The 21,655-nt window shown below is 47.0% G+C and overlaps 2 protein-coding genes across 2 annotated transcripts; both read right to left on the bottom strand.

Moving 5' to 3' along the window:
* Positions 1 to 2,351: 2,351 nt before the first annotated feature.
* Positions 2,352 to 13,907, bottom strand: SAAL1 (serum amyloid A like 1; the record flags this gene model as incomplete). Its single annotated transcript, XM_084263722.1, has 12 exons — positions 2,352 to 3,948; positions 5,115 to 5,207; positions 5,695 to 5,891; positions 6,282 to 6,470; positions 6,618 to 6,700; positions 6,967 to 7,150; positions 8,347 to 8,462; positions 8,714 to 8,773; positions 10,136 to 10,215; positions 12,154 to 12,237; positions 13,531 to 13,644; positions 13,794 to 13,907. The coding sequence occupies 12 exons, from the start codon at positions 13,905 to 13,907 to the stop codon at positions 3,856 to 3,858; spliced, it is 1,407 nt and encodes a 468-aa protein (XP_084119848.1). The 3' UTR covers positions 2,352 to 3,855.
* A 366-nt stretch (positions 13,908 to 14,273) lies between these two features.
* On the bottom strand, positions 14,274 to 15,944 carry LOC311190678 (serum amyloid A protein-like). The gene is made up of 4 exons (XM_084262679.1): positions 15,866 to 15,944; positions 15,388 to 15,516; positions 14,932 to 15,070; positions 14,274 to 14,491 (listed from the first exon to the last, which is right to left on the bottom strand). Exons 2-4 carry the CDS (start codon positions 15,488 to 15,490, stop codon positions 14,350 to 14,352), a joined length of 384 nt encoding a protein of 127 aa, XP_084118805.1. The 5' UTR covers positions 15,491 to 15,516; positions 15,866 to 15,944; the 3' UTR covers positions 14,274 to 14,349.
* Positions 15,945 to 21,655: the final 5,711 nt, after the last annotated feature.

The following is a 21,655-nucleotide window of genomic DNA, read 5'->3' as shown; positions in this document are numbered from 1 at the left end:
AGAGGTTAAGAAGTGAATCAGGGAGGCAAATAAAAGGAGGAATAGGAGCAATATTTCCCATTGCAAAACCTCTGTCAATAGCTATTGGAAATCACCTGGTTGATTTTATCAGCCTTGTGATGTCAGGTTCTCTTAGCACAAGCCTCATCAGCTCCAACTGAGGGGCACACCAGCTGCATGAATGACACACTCACGGCCACGACTGGGGAGCAAACACACAGCTGCTTGCTGCTTTTGCTCCCCTTCACATGAAGGGTTTTTGAGAAGTTGTATAATATTACAGCAGACTGGTCCTTGCCCCAGGTGCAGCAGGCTTTTCCTTTTTCACTGAGTTTGGCAGAGCACATTCATTTCATTGGCATCTAGAACAAAGAAGAAATAAACAGCAGGCAAGGCTGGAGGGAAAGCACACGGATTTGGAAAACAAACACAACCACGGTAACATATCTGTACCTTTTCATACCAGTGTCATAAACCATGAAGATGGTTGGATTGCAAATAAGGATTGTAGGTTTCTTTCATCCAGCTCAGCTACAGCTGAATGTAGTTACAACAGGTCACTACTGACCCCACATAAATCTCAGAAAGGAATCACCACAGCAGTCATAAGAAAGTAGGAATTGAGTGTGTGATGACAATCAAGTAGGGACCTGGATATGGGGAAGTGTAGAAAAGAACTTCCCTGCATAGTAGGTTTCATGGTTTAGTCGACCAGAAGGGCCAGGTTTGTGACAGGAATCCTAGGCAAGAATTAGGGTATGAAGAGCAGTGACAATCTCTTTGCACCGTTAAGGCAGCAGATGAAGCATCCTGCTATCACTAATTTTTCTCAACATACCAAATTTCTATGGGTTTATGTTTCTTTGCCCCATCAGGGAAAATGTGGGACAAAGATGCCACATGTACATAAAACACAAGTCAAAATAATGGTAGAACATTATCCTTGAATAAAATTATTATATGCTTCTATTAAGTCTAATTGAAGGGCTTCTGGTCTGATTTCCACCTCCATTTTCCAGGTGTGTTCGTGCCACAATTCACATCCAGCTCTGTCCAAGCCAGACTGTTCCGGTTACTTCAGCTCGATGCTTCGGATACCAGCTTTTTGCTTGGGGCTCTGCATGAAGCAGAGACAAATGCTTCTCTCTTTTTCTCCAAAGGAGGATGTTACTGAGGAAACAAGATCCTTGGTCTGGAAGAAAGCTGCTTGTGCAGATACTCATTCTGAATCAGGCAGCCCAGAGAGATCTGGTCTGCCAGTTGGTGTCAGAGCATGGCTAGGAGGGGGAACAAAAACAAACAAAAGGCAAACTGAAACACAAACAAAAAATCCCAACCAAAAAACCCATAAAACCCAACCTCTCTCAACACTTTCCCCCACAAACCAAAACTACAAAACAACCGCAACCCGAAAAATGAAGCACAGGCTGAGGGAGAGCCCTGCTGGCAAGATGATGAAACACATACACACCATTTCCAAACACATCACTCACCCACCACCACAAGTAACTTCTTCCACATCTGAATGCCAAAAGCATTGCACTTTTACCACGTGTCCAATGGGGCACCAGCCTTTTGCACCCAAAAGGCAGCACTGCCCTTCCCACGCTGCACAGACCACATGAGAGCTGCTGTTCGGTGGGGCAACAGGGGGATTCAGGTAAAAATTCCTGGCACACTTGAAATCTCATTCTGCTGAAGCAAGGCTGATGGATCCAATTATTCTATGCTTTCTTCTACTGCAGAAGACCAGGAGAATGGGACCCAGTTGGTTTCCTGCTTACAGACATCGGGCCATTCTTTCTACCACCAGGGATCAGATATCCCACTTACGCAATAATTCTATCAGGGAAAATATATGTATCACCTACTTGTTGTAATCAGTGATACCACATTTAACAATTAATCAGCCAATACTGGATGCTTGTGTATTGAAAAGAGGAAGAAGCAAAGTAAAACAAAAGGTCTCATCTCAGCCTTTTTTGTCCATCATTACACAACTATTGTAAACCTTAAACGACTACAAGAAATTTCAAGACACAAACCAGAAATAATTCTTCACTCTGGTGGACTACCAGTCAGATACCTACAGTACACCTGGGGAAAAACTAAACTCACAAAAATGTTAACAACTGGAGGAGACAGATGTTAACTTCCAGGCCATAAAAGTGAGGAAGTTACAAAGGAATGTCCAACGAAGGACGACACATTTTACAAGACATTGATAATATGAAGGGGTTAAATTTTCCTCTTACAAATGACATAGAAGAATAAGGGGCACTTCCAGTGGCTCAGAAAACAAATTTAACTGACACTTGGAATGAAGGAAAACACACTGTTGGGTGGGTTTTTTTAAAGAAACTTTATTACAAATCTGTAGGTTTAAGAAAATATCCAAAACCTGTGCAAAGTAGTATGAAAAATGCTGTCATCCTATTCACAGTTAGCAGTTTTCTCCAAGAAACATTAGCATACAAAAATTGATAGAAACCACGGCAATTCTTTCTGGTGACACAAGTCAGGTATTTGTAATGCTAAATCCCCTGCTGACAACTCAGATGCTGCTGGCAGCCGGAGGGAATGGATGCAAACTGGGAGTCTGGATGCAAAGCCTATATACAAATACACAAACTGGGTTTTACCACACTTAGGGGCACCTCAGGGCAAACAAAGCATGGCAGCCCAGCACAATAAACACCTGGAGAGCCACAGAAGGTGTGTGCATGGTATTAGCTCTGCACGTGCTGGTTCCCTCAAACCTAACAAAGATCCATTGCTTTCCACTCCTGTTGCAAGAACAGTGAAGCTGATGTGTTGCTACACTGTCTTTTCAGATGCCAAAAGCGTTAACTGCACTGCATGCAGGCAGGTGACCTCAACACATAATGCAGTTAAAACATAATTGAAAGTGGGATTTTTAGAAGAGTGTAGACTGAATTTACTGCAAGTGGCTTAACACCTTAAGCTCCCCTGAAAAAAACCCGATGCTAACATGGCATTTTTAATGTCATTCACAGGTGACTGATGAGACATGAATGAGGAAAGAACTGTCTGATACGTTTTGTTCCTCAACGGAAGCACAGACTACTTTAAAAAAGCAGAAAGCTTGCAAGTGTGGCCACAGATTAGACCCAGACCTGCCCCACAACTCCAGCTCTGGCTAGCTGGCACAGTGGTTGGAAGCTGCGGCAGACCACTGGTAACCACAGCCTCAAATCCTGTAAACTGCACAGGACCTAGATGCCACACCTCAGAGCTGCAGGGTAGAAGATGCTTCTAAGTAAGAAGGACAAAACATTTCTGCTACAATACCTGCTCAAGGTACTTATCTAAAAGAAAATGAAAAAACCAAACAAGACCCAAACAACTCTGTGTAATTTCACTCTGCTTTTATCAGGTGCTCAAAGATCCTTAGGCACAGGACCCCTGGGATTTCTGATGGATGAATCTGCCTTTTGCCAACAGCAACATGGAAGAAACCAGCATCATGTTAAAAAACCTCCTTGGTGCATTTCATCCATTTTGCTGTTTCAATTTAAGTTGAAAAGCGCAGAATCAAGAGTTGTTCAAAGAAAACTACACTGCAGAAGAGCAATTAGACATTAACAGTCTCTTGTCATCAGAGCAAACAGGATGGAAGATGCCTAATGAATTTGCAGTAATTTCCTTCCCCATACAGACCAAATTAACCCTGGGTTAATCAGGGCTACCTGGAACATTTCTTAAAAACCACCTGTTGAGGTAAGGAGGTTGCCTCATTCTCCTGCAGTTACTGGAAACTTGATTTCTGAAACACTGCAATGAAAGAGTCAAGAATCTTCATTCCAAAAGGAGGAAAATATTTCATGTGCATTCTTAGGCATGGACCTTCAGGCTGGGGAAACGTTTCTCTAGGTTGTCAGCAAGTGTCTGATCAGCCTCACGCAGAACTTCAAGGAAACTCTCCACCTGGAAATAAATTGCAAAAACACCCTTACAAAAAGGAAAAAAACAAACCCTGCATGGAACTCTGAATTCTTGTAGTTGCTATAAGGGGTTGTCTTTCTACTTCTGGGGGTCTTTCTACTTCTGTACCTTCCCACCAACAGCAGCCAGCAGCAGCCACTGCAAACAATAACGGAAACAATAATGAGATCTTCCTACTGAACCCCACAATATCAGTTGGTCTGAACTTGGAAACATTACTGCCTTCCCCAAACTCTTATGTCATTGCTTAAAAGTGCATAAAGAACAGGTCCCAGTAAAAAATATTTAGAAAAATGATTCTATAAAAACGTCCAGGACAAATTTTCAGCTAGCATAAATTTGCAGACATCCATTCATCTCAGCACAGTCTGACCCTTGTACCAGCTGATGGTCTAGACAAAGCTCTGCCTGAAGCAAGACAGGAGACACAAGGTGGGTAAGTGTCCTGGTTTTGGCTTGGATAGAGTTAATTTTCTTTCTAGCAGCTGGTGTAATGGTATTGGGAGTTAGGATGGGAGCAGTGCTGGTAACACCTTGATGTTTTTAGTTGTTGCCAAATAGTCAAAGACTTTGCAGTTGTTCATACTGCCCTGCTAACGAGAAGGTGGGGGGTGCCCAGGAAGTTGGGAGGGGACACAGCCAGGATAGGTGACCCAAACTGGCCAAAGAAGGTATTCCATACCAATTACAACATGCTCACCATAAAGGGGGGCTTATGGAGGGAGGAGCGCTCAGCCCCAGGACAAGCAGTTTTTGGGGACAGTCCGGCTTCAGGATGGCTCTGAGCAGTATGACCTGAGCTGTGCAGTTTGCTGAGAAACTGCATTGTGTAGCACCAGTTTCCTATATTTTTGCTATAAAACTCCTATTACTGTTACTTGTCTCTCTGCTGTCCTAATTAACTGTCCTTATCCCAACCCACAAGGCTTGCCTTTGGTTTTTTCCTTTTCCCCTTTCCTTTTTCCCTCCCCCAGAGCAAGTGGCTGCGTGGTGCTCAGCTACTGTCTGGGAACAGAACCAAGACTGTGCAGAATGGCACGCTGCCTGTGAGTGAGCAACTCTGTCCTGCCTCTACACCAGATTCTGAAAGGCCCTGCCACCCAAGCAGCTTTTTTTCAGCCACGTTAAAGACCTTGTCATATACTCACCGATGCGAAATACAGAGGTAGAAGGTTCTGAAAAGCAGAGGAACACGTCTGTTCATTTAGATGCCCCTGATGCAGTCCTTCTAATGTATTTTCCTGGAAAATAAAATGAGAAATACAACTAGCATGTCATGAACAGGGGTCAAAAGAACAAACTCAAAATAGCGCACAGAGTCTCTACAGTATGCGCTTTGATCTTGGAAATGGGTAAAACTACCAGAACTTAAGGTTCTCAGAGAACACCAGATGTAGCCAGCACAAAAAGCTCACACACAAGTCTCTTAATTTGAATGATAAAGAGCTCCAGCTGATACACTGATCCTTTCCTTTTCTTAAGTAAATTGGCTTTCATTCAAAAGAAATGGTGGTGACATACACCTAGACAATTTAGTGTACAGCACCTTGGCCCTGAAGGCACACAGCTCAGAAAACCTGTGTCCCTGTCATCTAGCACATGTGGATCAGTTCTGATTGCTTTGCTCATCAATGTGCAGCATGCACAGAAAAATGCCCACCTTAACAGCAACGTCTTTTTTCTTGCCTACCCTTCAGAAATCCCTCTTAGAATTTTGTTTATTCTTACCTTGGTCAGCTCTTGAAGCATATTGGAAAGTAATTCACAGCAAATATCCTTCAAAATTTTTAAATGGAAGTCTTTCTCATTTAGGTCGGTCCTTCCAGTCTCTTGCTGTTCAGACTCCTTTGAGTTATCAACAGATCTCTTCCCACAGCCCTCCATGTATTGTAAGATACGAATCAAACTTCCAATCAGAGGCATATCTAATATAAAGTAAGAAGAAAATGGAAGTTTAACACTGAAAATTCCCCAACCTTTCAAGTCATTCAAATTTTCAAATGCATCATGAGATTTTATACAAAAACTCATATTTTAGCAAAGGTGAAATCTGCAATTTTTATTAATCTACCCAATGGAGAAGACTCCACATGCTATTACCGCAGCTCTTCAGAGATAGCCAGTAACCAAACTTGGAGCTAGCTGTGATTTTGAGAGTCACCAACAAGTAAGAAGCCTTACTGTATTCAAACACCTAACTGAATTCTGCCTGCTGATCTCTAGTAACCAGTAATAACTTAACCACCTTTCACCCCACATCCATAAAGTCAATTGCAAAAATAACTTTAAAAAAAATAGAACAAAGCAGAACTTGCTTTTCCTCATCTTGGTGTATTCTTGTTCTGTCTGTGAGGCAAACATAGCAGACAGCACAGACAAAATAGAGGCCAGTACAGTCTTCTGCTCCTGCACAATGATCGGTGGATCGTCCGGCTGGCAAAGTTCGTGGCAAACGAGGTCATAAAGCAAACTCCAAGTCTCTTTTCCTCCATCAGGAGCCTGCACTTGAGAAAGAAAGAAAGATTTAATTTGATGGGTTGGTGGGTTCTCTAGGTACACGCATTATTTTTTCCTCCACATTAAGTACTGTGAAGATCTAGAAGCTACTGCCATTCTTGGTCCCATCACGCGTAGCAATTCAAGTGCCTTACCAATAGCCTCAATACCCTCATCCACCGTGGTCAGGAGCTGCAATATATGCATATAAACATCAAGTCCTTCCGGATTATCTGATCTACACAGAACAAACAAAGAACCAAAGACAAATTAGAGATCTGACTACTGAGTTTATATTCCATGAGCTATGGATACACAGAAGACTATTGTCCATCACTGCCGCTCTTTGCTAACAAAGTGACTTATTTGAAATGGTAAGTGCAGGGAAACACATTCTAGTGATCTGCCAAACCATGCAGCTCCCACTGAAGTTATGATGTTCAGGCCTTAACAAGGTTATAAAGACCCACCCCAGCCATGAACCCGAAAAGAAATCTCACGTACCGGACTTGTTTGGCTGCTTCAAGTATACAAGGCACAATCTTAAAATCTGGAAGTTCTTCGGGGGAATCATCTACAGATGGTCCCACAGATCGACAAGTACCATTTTTAATCCAGTTTAACATCAGCTCTTCATCTAGATCAAACAGTTTGTCCACCACTTCACCCACTTTCACCAGCAATTCAACTGCACGAGAATGCATAAATTTCAACAAGACTTTAAAAAAGAGCTAAAATTAGCTCACAAAGTGCTAATACATAAAAGTATTCAGAGTAAATTAAATATTGAGAAATGTATTAGTTTTGTTTATGACCTACTAATGGCTGTTATGTTTGTTTCCATTTTGCGACACAGATCTGGCGAAGAGTTTGATAAATAAATAGGGACTGCTGCTGGAAAGCCCACAGACACCTTCCATCTTACCATGGCAGTAATAAAGCAGGAACAATACTCTGCAAAGTGACTTCTGGTTCCTGAGAAGTCCTAACTTCTCCTTCTGAAGTAAAACTTCCCAAGATTTGTCCCTAAACGTGCAGTTTCCTTCTAACCCTACACCTGCCAATTTGCATTTTACTCAAGTGGTATCTGTGATTTCAACTGGACAGAGCAGGATTTCTGAGCACTGTCATTTAAAAAAAATCAAATTGAAAAAGCTAAATTATTAGGATTCCTAGAAAAATGGCAACTGCTCTTACAAGTGAGTTGGCCATGAAAAATAAATGCTGTTCAAAATATTTCCATGATTAGGTGTTTAGTGTGGTTTAGCTAAACTTGTGCTGCGAGAGATTTGCGTAGCACTGACTGAATACCCAAAGCCTGGGCAGCTTCCTGCTGCCACTCGGGGTAACTGAATTATTTCTCCAGTGTGGTAATTTTAAAAATGGAAAATATACGTCTGATTTGAAAAAAAAGTATTAAATGTTTCAAGGATCAAAAGTGACATATGTATATCCCTGAATGAGGACAATGTCCTGCCCTTTACTGTGCCAAGGAACAATTGATTCTATTAATCCTATTCTTATTCCTCCAGAGAGTTTTCCCTCTCTGGGTGCTTTTCTGGCTGGTCTTGCATATATTTATAAACCTGCAAAGCAGGAAAAGTTTATTTTGGTATCCTTTCAGTTCATGCTGTTCACTTTATGCTAAAGAACTTCTATACTCTTGATTGAAAATACTTGTCTTTGAAGCTGGGTATTTGTGTGGGTTTTTTGCGCAAACGCCCACTGATTCCCAGCCTCTGCCAGCAGCCGTCTGTAGAGCTGGACATGATTCCCAGCCTCTGCCAGCAGCTGTTTGTAGAGCTGGACATGATTCCCAGCCTCTGCCAGCAGCTGTCTGTAGAGCTGGATGTGATTCCCAGCTCCTGTCTGTCAGCAGCTTACCATTTGTAGAGCTGGACATGATGAAGCACACACAGTCGTACACGGAAGGGTTCTCTCGGATTCTCTCCACCCAGACGTTGGCCACCTCAGGCTGGGAGAGGCAAGTTAACAACAACCTGGGCAAGAATTGCCCATTCAACAGGTTAGAAGCCAATTCACCGATCTTACATGTTCAAGTGTAAATTCGAAACAATCAGAACAACGTGACAGAAAAAGGAATCGAGCTCACAGAAGTCAATTCCAGAACAGAGCAGAAATGACAAAAAGATAGGATGAGATGATAATGAAGTAGTGACCCCACATTTCAGTCTTCTTCCCAGGTCTCAGAACATAGCAGAACTACACATTAATTTCTGGGATGTCCTACCTGCTTGTTTCCAGAAGAGTTGGAGAGTCTGAATCACACAAACGTTGCAATAATACTTGGCTTTAAGGAGAAAATGCAAGATTGGATTAACAAATCACAGAATCATAGAACGGTTTGGGTTGGAATGGACTTCTAAAGGTCATCTAGTCCAAACCCTATGCAATGGGCAAGGACATCTTCAACTAGAGTAGGTTGCTCAGAGCCCATCCAACCAGACTTTGAATGTTTCTGGGGATGGGGTATCTACCACCCCTCTTGGCACCCTGTTCCAGCGTTTCACCACCCTCATCGTAAAACATTTCTTTCTTACACCTCATCTGAATCTACTCTCTTTCAGTTTAAAACCATTACCTATTGTCCTATTGCTACAGGCCCTGCTAAAGTTTGTGGCCATCTTTCTTATAAACCACCTTTAAATACTGAAATGCCACAATAAGGTATCTGGAGCCTTCTCAACCCCAACTCTCTCAGCCCCTCCTCATAGGAGAGGTGCTCCAGCCTTCTGACCATTTCTGTGGCCCTACTTTGGACCTACTCCAACAGGTCCATGTCTGTATCCCAGAGCAGGATGCAGTACTCCAGGCGGGGTGTCACCAGAACAGAGTAGAGGGGGAGAATCACCTCCCTTGACCTGCTGGCCATGCTTTCTTTCATGCAGCCCAGGATATGGTTGGCTTTCTGGGCTGCAAGTGCATATTGCTGACTCATGTCCAGTTTTTCTCAATCCCTTCATCCCCCAGTCTGTCTTGATACCAAGAGTTGCCCTGACTCAGGTGCAGGACTTTACACATGGTCTGGTTGAACCACACAAGGTCCACATAGGCCCATTTCTCAAACTTGTCCAGGTCCCTCTGAATGGTATCCTGCCCCTCAGGTGTGTCAGCCACATGACTCAGCTTAATGTCATCTGCCAATTTGCTAAGGGTATGCGCAATCCCACTGTCTATGTTGTTGATGACGACATTAAGCAGTTTAATGTTGGAGTCATATGCCAAAGACTCTCTGGATGCCACCATCCAACCAATTTCTAATCCACCAAACAGTCCACCCATCAAATCCGTATCTCTTCAATTTAGACTCCAATAAAAACTATCTTTGGGAAAAAAAAAATTATAAAAAGGTTCGTTTCACAGCTGCAGCCAGGACTGAGATTAAAACCAGCTCTTCCTGTCTGTGCACACATTAGCAATGTTTCAAGATTGCCAAACTTCAGAAATCAAAGGTTCAAGAACTTGACTGGTGATTAAAAACAAACAAACAAAAGTGGTTTCTATCCTTTTTTCTTCACTGAACACTTCCCACACAACTATTGGCCAGTCAGAAAGTGGGACTGATGAGGCACAGCAGGCAAACGCAGCTCATTTGGTGACTGTGAGTCCCAAAAAGTGGTACTCATGCACGTAAAGAGCAACACCCACTTACCCGAGATTCTCGTCCTTACTAATGGACATGCATATGTCTTGGAAACAGGCCATATTTCCTAGTATTCCCACACAGATTTCCTGCGAAGGCAAAACACAGCACAGTGAACCAACTGCAGCACAGGGCACGACTTTATTTCCACAGCTATAAGACAAAGGTAAGAAAGGTTCAAAGAGGTTTTCCAGTTTGATTTCCAACTTCTTATGAGCCACCGACTCCTGGGAGTCGCTTGCTTTAGGCAGCCTGAAGTTGGAAATCAGTCCTCACCACCCAAGGTCATCTTTTTTAGTAACATTCTATTAACTCTGCTAAACTACAGCAGACACAATTTTAAGAAAGTAGCTGTGACAGCCAATTTACACTGACTTCCAAATTTTGGTTATGCTCTCAAAAGACAAAGTACTGAACTTTCAAAGCCTTCATCTCCTGAAGTAAAGCCTCCAGTAACTTCAGAGAAACGGAGTTAAAAGATGCTGAATACCTTTCAAAACCCAGTCTTGAATCCTAAATGCCAGTGCACTCTGTAAAGCAAGCTGCAAAACAATGGCAACAAAACAAAGAGGGAAGAAAAAAGCCCCACAGTAAGTACTGGTGTCCAACAGATCCTAACTGCTAACATTACTTCTGTAGGTCTGACTAAACAAATGTATGACCATTTCTGTTCAGTACTTGTGAAACAAGTAATGAGGAAAAAAAAAAAAGCCATTTGTATTGGGCTTGCATGGCAAGGTTTTGGGAGTGAGGGACAGAGCTGCAGAGGTGGCTTCTGTGAGAAGCTGATAGAAGTTTCCCCTATGTCCAACACAGCCAATGCCAGCCGGCTCCAAGCCAGCCTTGCCACTGGCCAAGGCCAAACCCGTCAGTGACAGTGGTAGCGCCCCTGGGATAACATGTTAAAGAAGGGGAAGAAGTTGCTGTGCAACAGCAATTACAGCCAGAGGAGGAGTGGGAATATGTGAGAGGAACAACTCTGCAGAGACCAAGGTCAGAGAAAAGGGAGGAGATGCACCAAAGCACCAGAGTGGAGATTCCCCTGCAGCTTGTGGAGAAGAAGGGGTTGAGGCTGGATGTTCCCCTGCAGCCCATGGAAACCCCACATGAGAGAAGGTGGATGCCTGAAGGAGGCTGAGGAGAGGAACCCAAGATGAAGCAGGCTGCTGGCAGGACCTCTAGTCCCATAGAGAGGAGCCCACGCTAGACCAGGCTGCTGGCAGAACTTGTGACCCTGTGGGGTACCCACTCCAGAGCAGTCTGTTCCTAAAGGTCTGTACCCAGCAGAAAGCAGCCCACAGGATGGACCCACACTGGAGAAGTTAATGGAGGACTTTCTCCCGTGGCAGGGGCTCCATGCTTGAACAATGGAACAGTGTGAGAAGTAAGGAGTGGCAGAGACATGTGATGTCCGCTCCCTGTTGCCCTATGCTGCCGGGAGTTAGAGAATTTGGGAGTGAAGTTGAATCCAGGAGGAAGGGAAGGGTGGGGTGAAGGTGTTTTAAGATTTGGGATTACTTATTATTATTGTACTCTGATTTGATTGGTAATAAATTTAATTTATTTCCCCAAGTTTAGTCTGTTTTGCCCGTTAATCCAATTGCTGAGCGTTCCTGCACTCCCCTCAACCCACAAGCCTTTTGTTGTATTTTCTCTCCCCTTTCCAGCTGACAAGGGGAATAACAGAGCAGCTGGGGGTGCACCCAACGTCTTGTCAGGGTCAACCTATCACAGCCAGTCTTTACTGGGTGTTTTTTAATAACAGGCCTTATAGCTAGGTTTGATGAATGTAGTCCTTAACCAGTAATGACATATATCAGTGCCAGCATCACTGAAATACTTACGGATTAGACCATATTAAAAACACTGCAAAAAAGCACTTTAGAATTTGATTTTGTGTTTTGCCCTCATTCCCCTAACCTATTAAAACATGCAACGAGCGAGGAGGGAGATACATGCAAACACATGCACAATGCTGTCTCCTATTGCTACTAACGTGGGGCAGCTTTTTGATAGCCCATACTTACAGTAAGGCGAGGGCACTTTGACTTGGCAAAAACTCCCATGAATATATCCGGGGCATTGAACTCCTGAAGAAATAAAGCGACATCCTGTGGAGAAAGGGAATGGAGAGGAAAATGGACTTCTGCAATTCCCAAACGCAAAATCAAACCCTTTCTCACAGCACAAGGGCTGGATCACGGAGATGTCAAACTCACTACAGGAAGTCAGTTATTTCCCAACACTTAATACCAATAATCCTTGCTTTTCAATGAGAGAAGGTCAGCAAACCCCTACGGCGATTCAGGTTGCCAGTGACTTGCTAAACACTGAGGCAAAAAGTCACATTTAGTTTCTCTTGCTCTCTGTCTCTACAGAGGGTCTGAGATGCTAAGTCAGCATTCAGCAAATACCGTGTTTTCAGACAGCAACACCACCCACCCTCACAAAAAGAAACACGGGAAGGGATTACCCTTAGCACTTGATCAGAGCATGCAAGGGAGGAAATCAGCTCCTCATTTTATCACATTAAACCACAAGATTAGTCCTCTATTTTGGAGTAAGGAACTCATCTTCCATGTTTGTTTAAAATATCTAACCAAAGAGCCAGTGGAAAAAAAAATATAAAATAAATATTTCTTACTTGAGAATTTGTTCTAGCACTTGAGAATGTTGAGAAAAATACCAAAAAGTTATGTCAGATTGGCACTGTGAGCCTGCAGCTAGAGTTTAAAACGCTGTCTATCTATCAGAGAAAACTATGCTTACTAGTAGGATATTAGAATTGCTAGAGGAAAAGACGTCTATTTGCAGGTGCTGTCAATGTTACCTCCATAACCAAACTGCTGAAAATAAGGCCACGCACCTGAGTGAAGTTCAGCTACAGCTAAGGTGCTGCCTTCTCATACCTCTGAGCTTCGGTTCAACTCCCACACATAAGACAGAAAACCACGGGCTGTACATGCAGCCCCACCCATGCCAGCTGCCCTGAAGCAGCAGCACTGCACGACCCATTAGACACTGGGGGAAGGCCTGGCAGCCCACCTGACTTCACACTGATGCACAGCTCTGCTTTACCTCCCCAGGCAGCAGCAGCAGCACGGCACCCAGCAGCTGGGCCGCAACGCAAGGCCTGCTTCTGCAAACTAGCCCTAGGCCCAGGAGCGCGCAGAGCGAACCCACTCCCCTCTGACAGCAGCCCTCACGCTCAGCCCGCTCAACTCAGGCTCACCGCAGGCGCTCTGCCCAACGCCTCCCGCCAGGGGATACGCGACGCCACCGGAAAGCCGACCGAGCCCCTTTAACCCTGCCTCTGCCTCCCCCCACTGCCAGGGGGCTTCCGACCGCCGGCGCTGCGGGACAGAGGCCGCCTTCCAGGCCCCGCTCCCGCCCGCGGCTCCTACCTCGTCCATCGACATGTCCCACACTTTGCAAATGTCATTCTCCATCTCTTCGTCCAGTTCCGTCCGGCCTCCCTCGGGGCTGACGGCGGGTTCCGCCTTCTCGGGGCTAATGACCTGGGAGGAAGCACACGCGGCGCGACCACGACGCCGTCAGACTCCGAAGCCGACCCACCACCGCGTCGGGCAGCGCCGAGAAAGCCGGCCCAGGCGCGGCCCGGAGACCGGCGCGCCACCCACCGCCGCCACCCCGCCCGGGCCCGCACCTCGATGAGGCGGGTGAGGATGCTGAACAGCCAGTGCTTGCTGTACACCGTGTTGCCCACCGCGTCGCCCTCCTCCTCCGCCTCGCTGGAGGGCGGCGAGGGGTTACGGTCCATAGCGGCCCAGCACCGCCGCCACGACCGCGCCGGCGGCAACGAGGCGACGGCCAGAGCGGCACACGGGAGGTGCCCCACAGCGGCCCCTGCCGGGCCGGGCCGCCGGGAGGCCACCGCCCGAAAGTACCTCCGCAGGCGCCGGCCCACTGCACCCTCCGCGGGATGCAGCCGCCGGGCTCTCAGGCCTGGCCACGGGGCGGGGCGGGGCGTGTGTGTGTGTGTGTGTCCGTCCCCCTTGGCTCCTCGGCAGCCCCCGGCGGTCCCCGTGACACCGTCCCGCGGGGAGCGCCCGCCCGCGGGAGCGCCCGGCCCGCGCCGGGCCCAGATCCCAGCCCCGGAGGAAAGGCAGCTGCGAGGCGACCAGGCTTCGGCAGAGTTTATTTTATTGGCTGCACGAAAGATATGGAAGAGGGGAGCGGAGGCGGCCTGCTGGGGAGCGGCGTCAGTATTTGCTGGGGAGGCCGGCGGGTCGGTAGCGGTTGGGGTCCCCGCCGTTTCTGCCCCAGATGTTCGCCTCTTGGTCAGCGCGGGTGTCCTCGGCGCCTCTGCCGCTCACGTCGCTTTGCCACTTTTCCCGGGCGTCGCTAGCGGGAAGAACAAAGGTCACCTCAATCAACCGAGCAGCCTTTAACTCCGCTTTGTGTTGTTTTCCTCACTGATGTAAAACTAGCTGCTCCACAGGACTTCTCGGGGAGAGAGATGCAAGCGCATGCATTCAGTCCTTGTGCGAGAACCACAGTGGAATCCGTAACTGTTACGCCAGGAAGCAAGCAAGGAAAGGGAGGCCCTTATCACCAGGAGTGCAGAGGTAAGGAATCTGTCTTCTTGGGAGGACGGAGAGGAAAGGCTGACACTTATGTGGGAGGAGAGGCACCATTCCTATAGAGACCAGCTATTCAGACATCAACTGCTTCCCACTGTGCTTCTAGGTCAAAAGCAGAGTACTAGTCGAAAAGGACTTTGCTCTAACTAAAATGCCTGGATCCCTACTAACTCAGTGAACAAGCCAAATGCACTCCATTACCTGATCACTCTGGCTGCCCAAGCACCGCCAGGTCCTCTTCGGGCAGCATCATAATTCCCACGAGCATGGAAATATTTGTCAGCACCTTTATAATTTGCATTGATCATGTCATTGTATGCTCTTAACATATCCCATGACCCTGAAGAAAGCAGAGAAACAGATGATGTTGACTTGGAAGAGTCACCCTGGAAACAGTTAAGCATCATTTCAGCCGAGAGCTGATAGGCCCAAGGAGCAGTAACACAAAGGCATTTCTCCAGATCAGCCTTTGGACTGGGGGTGTGCCTGCAGAAGAGGGCTGTGGGGGCTGATGAAGGCCCTCTTCCAACAGTGGAAACCAACGGGGTCCTTCATGTGGAGCTGTGGACCTTCCAGCTCTGAAGACTGTCCGGTGACTGCCAGTAAGACGTGCTCGGGGAAGGAGTTCCTGAGAGACCCGTGGTAACAGCAGCTTACCTCTCATTGCATCCCAGGCGAATCGTCCAGCCTCTAGTACTGGCATGGCCACGCTCGCGCTCAGAATACAGGAGAGCAGCACCAGGTACACACACAGCCTCATGGTTCCTGGCGAAGCCTGACTGGGAGCTGAGAGACAATCAGAGAGATGAGGATTTCTACAGCACCTTTGAGAGGCTGCTGACCTAGCATCCATAACACCTATAGCTGTGCCCAGGCAGCTGCCCCGGTGCTGATGGCTAGCCTGGGAACCTGCTGGTCCCCCCACAAGGACCGATGCACTCTGTGCAACCACAAGTTCAGCTAAGGAGTCTGTGACAGAGGCAGGTGGTGAGAAATGTGACAAACCTGCATTTTAGCACTCCCTGCTGCTCCTATCATGAATACAGGGAAGCCCCTGGAAGGCGGCATTTGTCCTGTTCCCTAATACCAGCTAAAAACACCACACAGAGCTCACAAATTCAGGATTATCACTCACCACTGCAGGAAGGCAAAGGCGACAGAGCTTGTCTTGTGTGCTTTCTGACTGAAGGTATTTATAAGCAATTTAAACCCCCCAAAAGAGGAAATTGCAAAAGATACCTATTGCTGGGAATTCCCCACTATCACTCCATTTCCAAGACAGCAAGCATTCTGGTAAGCCTGTCCTTGTCCTTACTGGAAGTTCACAGCTCCAGTTACACAATTTTTTTAGAAAGCATGCAGTCCTTCTTCAGCTGCCCTATTTGCTCCTCCTAACAAGAAGGCTGCAAAGTGTTCTGTGTGTTTGAAGGGGTGCAGTTGGCTTGAGGTGACACTTTTGTTCAGCTCTTGTGCTGGACAGAGCTTGGAGGAGAAGGTACCAAATCATCTACATTGAAGGAACTGCTAAGTGAAATTCCCATGTGTGCTGGCATGACAAGGTGAATCCCAGAGTTGCTGGAATGGAAAACATAAAGCATTGCTCTTGACTCTACTGCAAAGCAAACTGTGTACACCTACATCCCCGTTCATAATGCTGTAAGATAGCACACTCTTAAAAGAAGGCCTGAATGGTTCATCCCACCTGTGTTTGCTCTCTCAGATCCTTCTCCAGAGACCATCCTGCCACAACAGCAGCTCAGTGGGGCTAAACTAAGGAAAATTTTTGATGCAGCAGTAAACATTTTAACTTAGGGGAAGTTCTGATCATACAGCCACAACTCTGGTAGTTTAAGATTGATACATTAACTGCCAGGCTCTATTGGCATGGTTCACGATTTGTGCTCTCTCTGCTTAGGAGCCTGCTTGCTGCTTTGCTTCCCTTGGTTAACAACTGACACAACTGTTTCCCCTACAGAAAGCTCTGGGTTAGAGTGCAGTTGCACCATGGAGCAAGTATGCAGGATGTTTCCCTGTTGTGTGGTCTCATATACGATTTAACAAGTCTAAGAGTGCTTCTTGAAATTCTCTGCAGAAGATGTATGTGTAGTTGCCCCATTCACAACTTTGCTACCATAAACAATTCCCCACTGGAGCTGAAGGGCAGAGGCATGAGGTGAAAGAGGTGCGATAACAAACAGAGCTAAGGAAGTGCCAGCAGGTGACTTCCTTGGGCACTGATGGACTTCAAACAAGAGGCTAGCTTAAAGGAAGAGACATTTTCCACAGACAGGCCTGGAGAGTCAGGAAAGACAAGAATCCAACCGTAACACAACGGACAGGGGAGCCTTGCAAAAAGCAGGGGGGGCAGATGCATCATTTTGTCCCTTGCCACCCATAAACTTGGTTAATGGTGTAAGAGCTCAGTTACTTGTCGTGGTTTCACCCCGGCTGAGAGCCGAGATCCACGCAGCTGCCTGCTCCTTAAAGGAAAAGAGCAGGGAAAAGGGAAGGGGGGGGGGGGGGGGCAGAGAGAGGGAAGGGAAGGGAAAAGGAAGGGGCAAATAACCCCAAAACCAAGAAATAAGAGGCCTGTGGGTTGGGATAAGGATAGTTTACTAAGATAACAGAAAGATACAATATAACAATGCTAACAGGACTTTAAAGCAAAAATATATGAAGCTGTTGATACACAAGGCAGTTTCTCACTGAACCCACAGCTCAGGCCGTGCCACCCAGAGCCGTCCCAGAACCTGACCGTCCCCCAAGAACCGCGCGTCCCGGAGCCGCCCCTGCTCTTCCTCCCGTCAGCCCCCCCAATATCCTGGGCAGGACGTAACTGGCGTGGAATACTCTCTTTGGTCAGTTGGGCCACCTGTCCTGGCTTCGCCCCTCCTTTCTCATGAAGAGCTGAGAAAGTCCTTGACTGTCTGACAGCAATTAACAACATCAGGGTGTTATCAGCACTACTCCCATTTTAACTCCCAAACACAGCATTCCATCCACTGCTACAAATGAATTTAACTCCAACCTGACCAAAACCAGGACATTACTGCAGAGGCTTGAGCGCTGTATCTTGCTGCAGCTCTGTTCACATTCTAATAATGACTTACACCCTCACTATACATGAGCTCAAATGTCTTCTCTGGTGGCTGCAAGGACCCCTGTCACCTTTTTCTTTTTAATTAAAAAAAACCCCAACAAACCCAAACTAGAACATTATTCTTGTTAGTGGGGGGGTACAGGCTCACTAAGGCATGTGTCATTTTGTCCAGGGACCTAGGACAGAGCATTGCCTTCCAAACTGACTGAAGAGACCTCTCCCTATAAGAGCTCAGACATTTTTGAACCATAGAAGATATTTCTGAGGGGCCAATCTGGGGCCTGATGCATTTTGCATGCTCACCAAACTAGTTTTCTGTAAAAAGCACAAACATGAATATAACTTCAAGGCAATAGGTGCTGGAGGAGATCTTTAGGAGATCTCAGCTTCCACTTGCTTGACTCACTTCCAGAAAGGAGGCAGCAGCAGTGACAACAGTGCCAGAGCTCCCTGCGGTAGCTTTGTGCTGCTGCAGGTAACAGCCTGACCACTTTCCCGTATCCTCTTGGCCTGCTTTCTGGGTCACAGTCCTTGGCCCAGGGAAACAAGCTGCAGCCAGAACTGCTGCTTTTATAACAGAAATAAACAAACTGCCTCTGAGCACAGTGATGGGGTTAGTCTCCTTTCTGGGCTGGCACTAAAACACAGGCTGCGTGCGCACACCAGGTAAGTGTAACACATACAGGGGCCCCTCAGAGACCGTTTTTCTGGGTTTGTACATTCTGACAAAAGAATCAAGATAAATAAAGATTAAGATAAAAGCAGCCTCAAAGTGATTGCCCTTTAATTCTAAATGATCTATAAATGCATACTATGTCCTGCAAACATTCCGCAATGCAGGCATTTTGCAATGTACTTCTCCAATTGAGAAAGGGGATGAGGTGAATTCCCAGCTCAGGCACAGCAACAGATACAGTTACTCGTTGTTCTGGGAAGTAACAGCACCTTCTCCAAGTTTACACAGGCACTTGTTCCCTGCAGGAGCTTTGGCATGCTGCTGTGTGGAACATTTACTAGCACCAGCCTCTATAGCTACGTAGAATGACTGCAACCTTGTCCCCTCTTCAAGAACCAGATTGGATATGCTGATGTTTTTCTACCATACGTTTAGATGCTAGTTCTAACAGTGAGGCAATGTGTTGAGGGAGGTATGAGGCTTTTGTGTATCTTTTAGGGAAACAATTGCCACAAAAACCAGCAGAAAAAAAACAACACAGCTTCTATTTAAAGTTGCTCCAAGTAAAGCCCCCTTCATTCACCTCTGCTGTTTAAGGGTCCCTTCCACCAAAAATCAGCCGTCAAAACAGAAGATGAGCTGCAGCCCAACTGCTCCAGCACAGGTGGCTTAAACAGCCAGGGCTATAGTTTTAGCTGGCTGAGCCGGGAAGGGGTGTAGCTTTAGGAAGGACACTGGTCTGTACCACTCTAACTCCATTTCATAGTCCCTTCACTATACCCATGTTGCGATGAAGACGCGCGTATGACAAACAGGAAACAGCAATTTTCCAACTGTTCGTAGAGTAAATGCTTATTCTTCATCAGTAGCCGTGTTAGTTGAAATCATCAACACAAGCTTACTTTAGGTACCACATGTGAACAAGGTCTTCCCCTTATCATAGAACGGTCTGGGTTGGAAGGGACCCCAAGGATCATAGAGCTCCAACACCCCTGCCACAGGCAGGGCCACCAAGCTCAGGCCTGGATCTACACAAGGCTGCCCAGGGCCCCATCCAACCTGGCCTTGAACACTTCCAGGGATGGGGCAGCCACCACCTCTCTGAGCAGCCTGTTCCAGCACCTCACCACTCTTTCTGTAAAAAACTTCCCCCTAATATCTAATCTAAACCTTCCTTCCTTTAGTTTTAATCCATTCCCCCTTGTCCTGCCATTGTCTATCCTTTTAATTGAATCCAATCCTGCTTATAAGCTCCCTTCAGGTACTGGAAGGCTGTAATGAGGTTGCCCCGCAGCCTTCTCTTCTCCAGGCTGAACAAGCCCAGCTCCCTCAGCCTCTGTTCATAGGGGAGGTGCTCCAGCCCTCTAATCATCTTTGTGGCCCTCCTCTGAACCCTCTCCAACAGTTCATAGAATCATAGAATTGTAGGGGTTGGAAGGGACCTCGAGAGATCATCGGGTCCAACCCCCCAAAGCAGCTCCCTAGGACATATCACTCAGATAGGCGTCCAGACGGGTCTTGAGTATCTCCAGTGAAGGCGACTCCACCACCTCCCTGGGCAGCCTGGCCTCGGGCTCTGTCACCCTCGCTGTGAAAAAGTTCTTCCACATGTTGGTGCGGAACTTCCTGTGCTCCAACTTGCAGCCATTGCCCCTTGTCCCGTGCCCACAGGCCACTGAAAAGGGGCTGCTGATTGCCCCTGCATCCCCTGCTTCAGATAATTATAAACTTTAATTAGGTCGCCCCTTAGTCTTCTCTTCTCAAGGCTGAAGAGTCCCAACTTACTCAGCCTTTCCTCATAGTGGAGATAACAGTTCCACATCTTTCTTGTATTGGGGGCCCCAGATCTGGACACAGTACTCCAGATGGGGCCTCACGAGGGCAGAGGAGAGAGGGACAATCACCTCCCTGTCCCTGCTGGCCACCCCTCTTCTAATGGAGCCCAGGATACCATTGGCCTTGCGAGCTGCAAGAGCACACTGCTGGCTCGTGTTAAGTTTCTCATCCACCAGAATCCCCAAATCCTTCTCAGCAGGGCTGCTCTCAAGAACCTCTTCTCCCAGTCTGTGTCTGTGTCTGGGATTCTTCCAGCCCAAGTGCAACACCTGACACTTGGCAGTGCTGAACCTCATTAGGTTCACCCGGGCCCATCTTTCCAGCCTGTCAGGATCCCTCTGGATGGCTTCCTTTCCTTCTGGGGTGTTGACTACACCACTCAGCTTGGTGTCATCCGCAGACTTGCTGAGGGTGCACTCAATTCCATCATCCATGTCATTGATAAAGATGTTAAAGAGCACCGGTCCCAAGACAGACCCCTGGGGGACATCGCTTGTCACCGGCCTCCACCTGGACATAGACCCATTGACCACCACCCTTTGGACACGGTCTGTTAACCAGTTTCTTATCCACTGGATGGTCCACCCATCAAATCCACATCTCTCTAATTGAGAGATAAGGATGTGGTGGGGCACTGTGTCAAAGGCCTTGCACAAGTCCAGGTAGATGACATCAGTTGCCTTCCCTTTATCTACCGCTGCTGTCACCCCATCATAGAGGGTCACCAGATCGGTGAGGCACGACCTTCCCTTGGTGAAGCTGTGCTGGCTGTCCCGGATCACATGGTCAACCCTCATGTGCTCCAACGTGTCATCCAGGCGGATCTATTCCATGATCTTCCCATGCACAGAGGTGAGGCTCACCAGTCTTTAATTCCCTGGGTCTTCCTTGCTCCCTTTCTTATAAATGGGAGTGACATGACCTTTTTTCCAGTCCCCAGGGACCTCTCCTGACAGCCACGACTTTTCAAATATGATGGAGAGCAGCTCAGCAACCACATCAGCAGCTCCTTCAGGACCCTGGGATGCATGTCATCCGGCCCCATAGACTTGTAGACATTCAGTCTTGTGAGGCGGTCACAAACTTGCGCTGCTCTTACAGTGAGGGGGGATTTGCTCCCCCAGTTCCCACCTTGAGTTCTAGGGATGGAAGGTTCTGGGACTTGAGAATTATGAGAATCCTGGCTGCCAGAGAAGACTGAGGCAAAGAACTCATTCAGTACCTCAGCCTTCTCCACATCAGTTGCAGCCAATTCTCCTTTCTCATTCACCAAGGGGGTACGTTCTCTTTGGCCTGTCTCTTCTGGCCACTGT

The sequence above is a fragment of the Gallinula chloropus genome (assembly GCF_964237585.1).
Source record: "Gallinula chloropus genome assembly, chromosome: 4".
Lineage (NCBI taxonomy): Eukaryota > Metazoa > Chordata > Aves > Gruiformes > Rallidae > Gallinula > Gallinula chloropus.
Note: the sequence above shows the minus strand (reverse complement) of the source record. Positions and strands in the feature narration are given on the sequence as shown.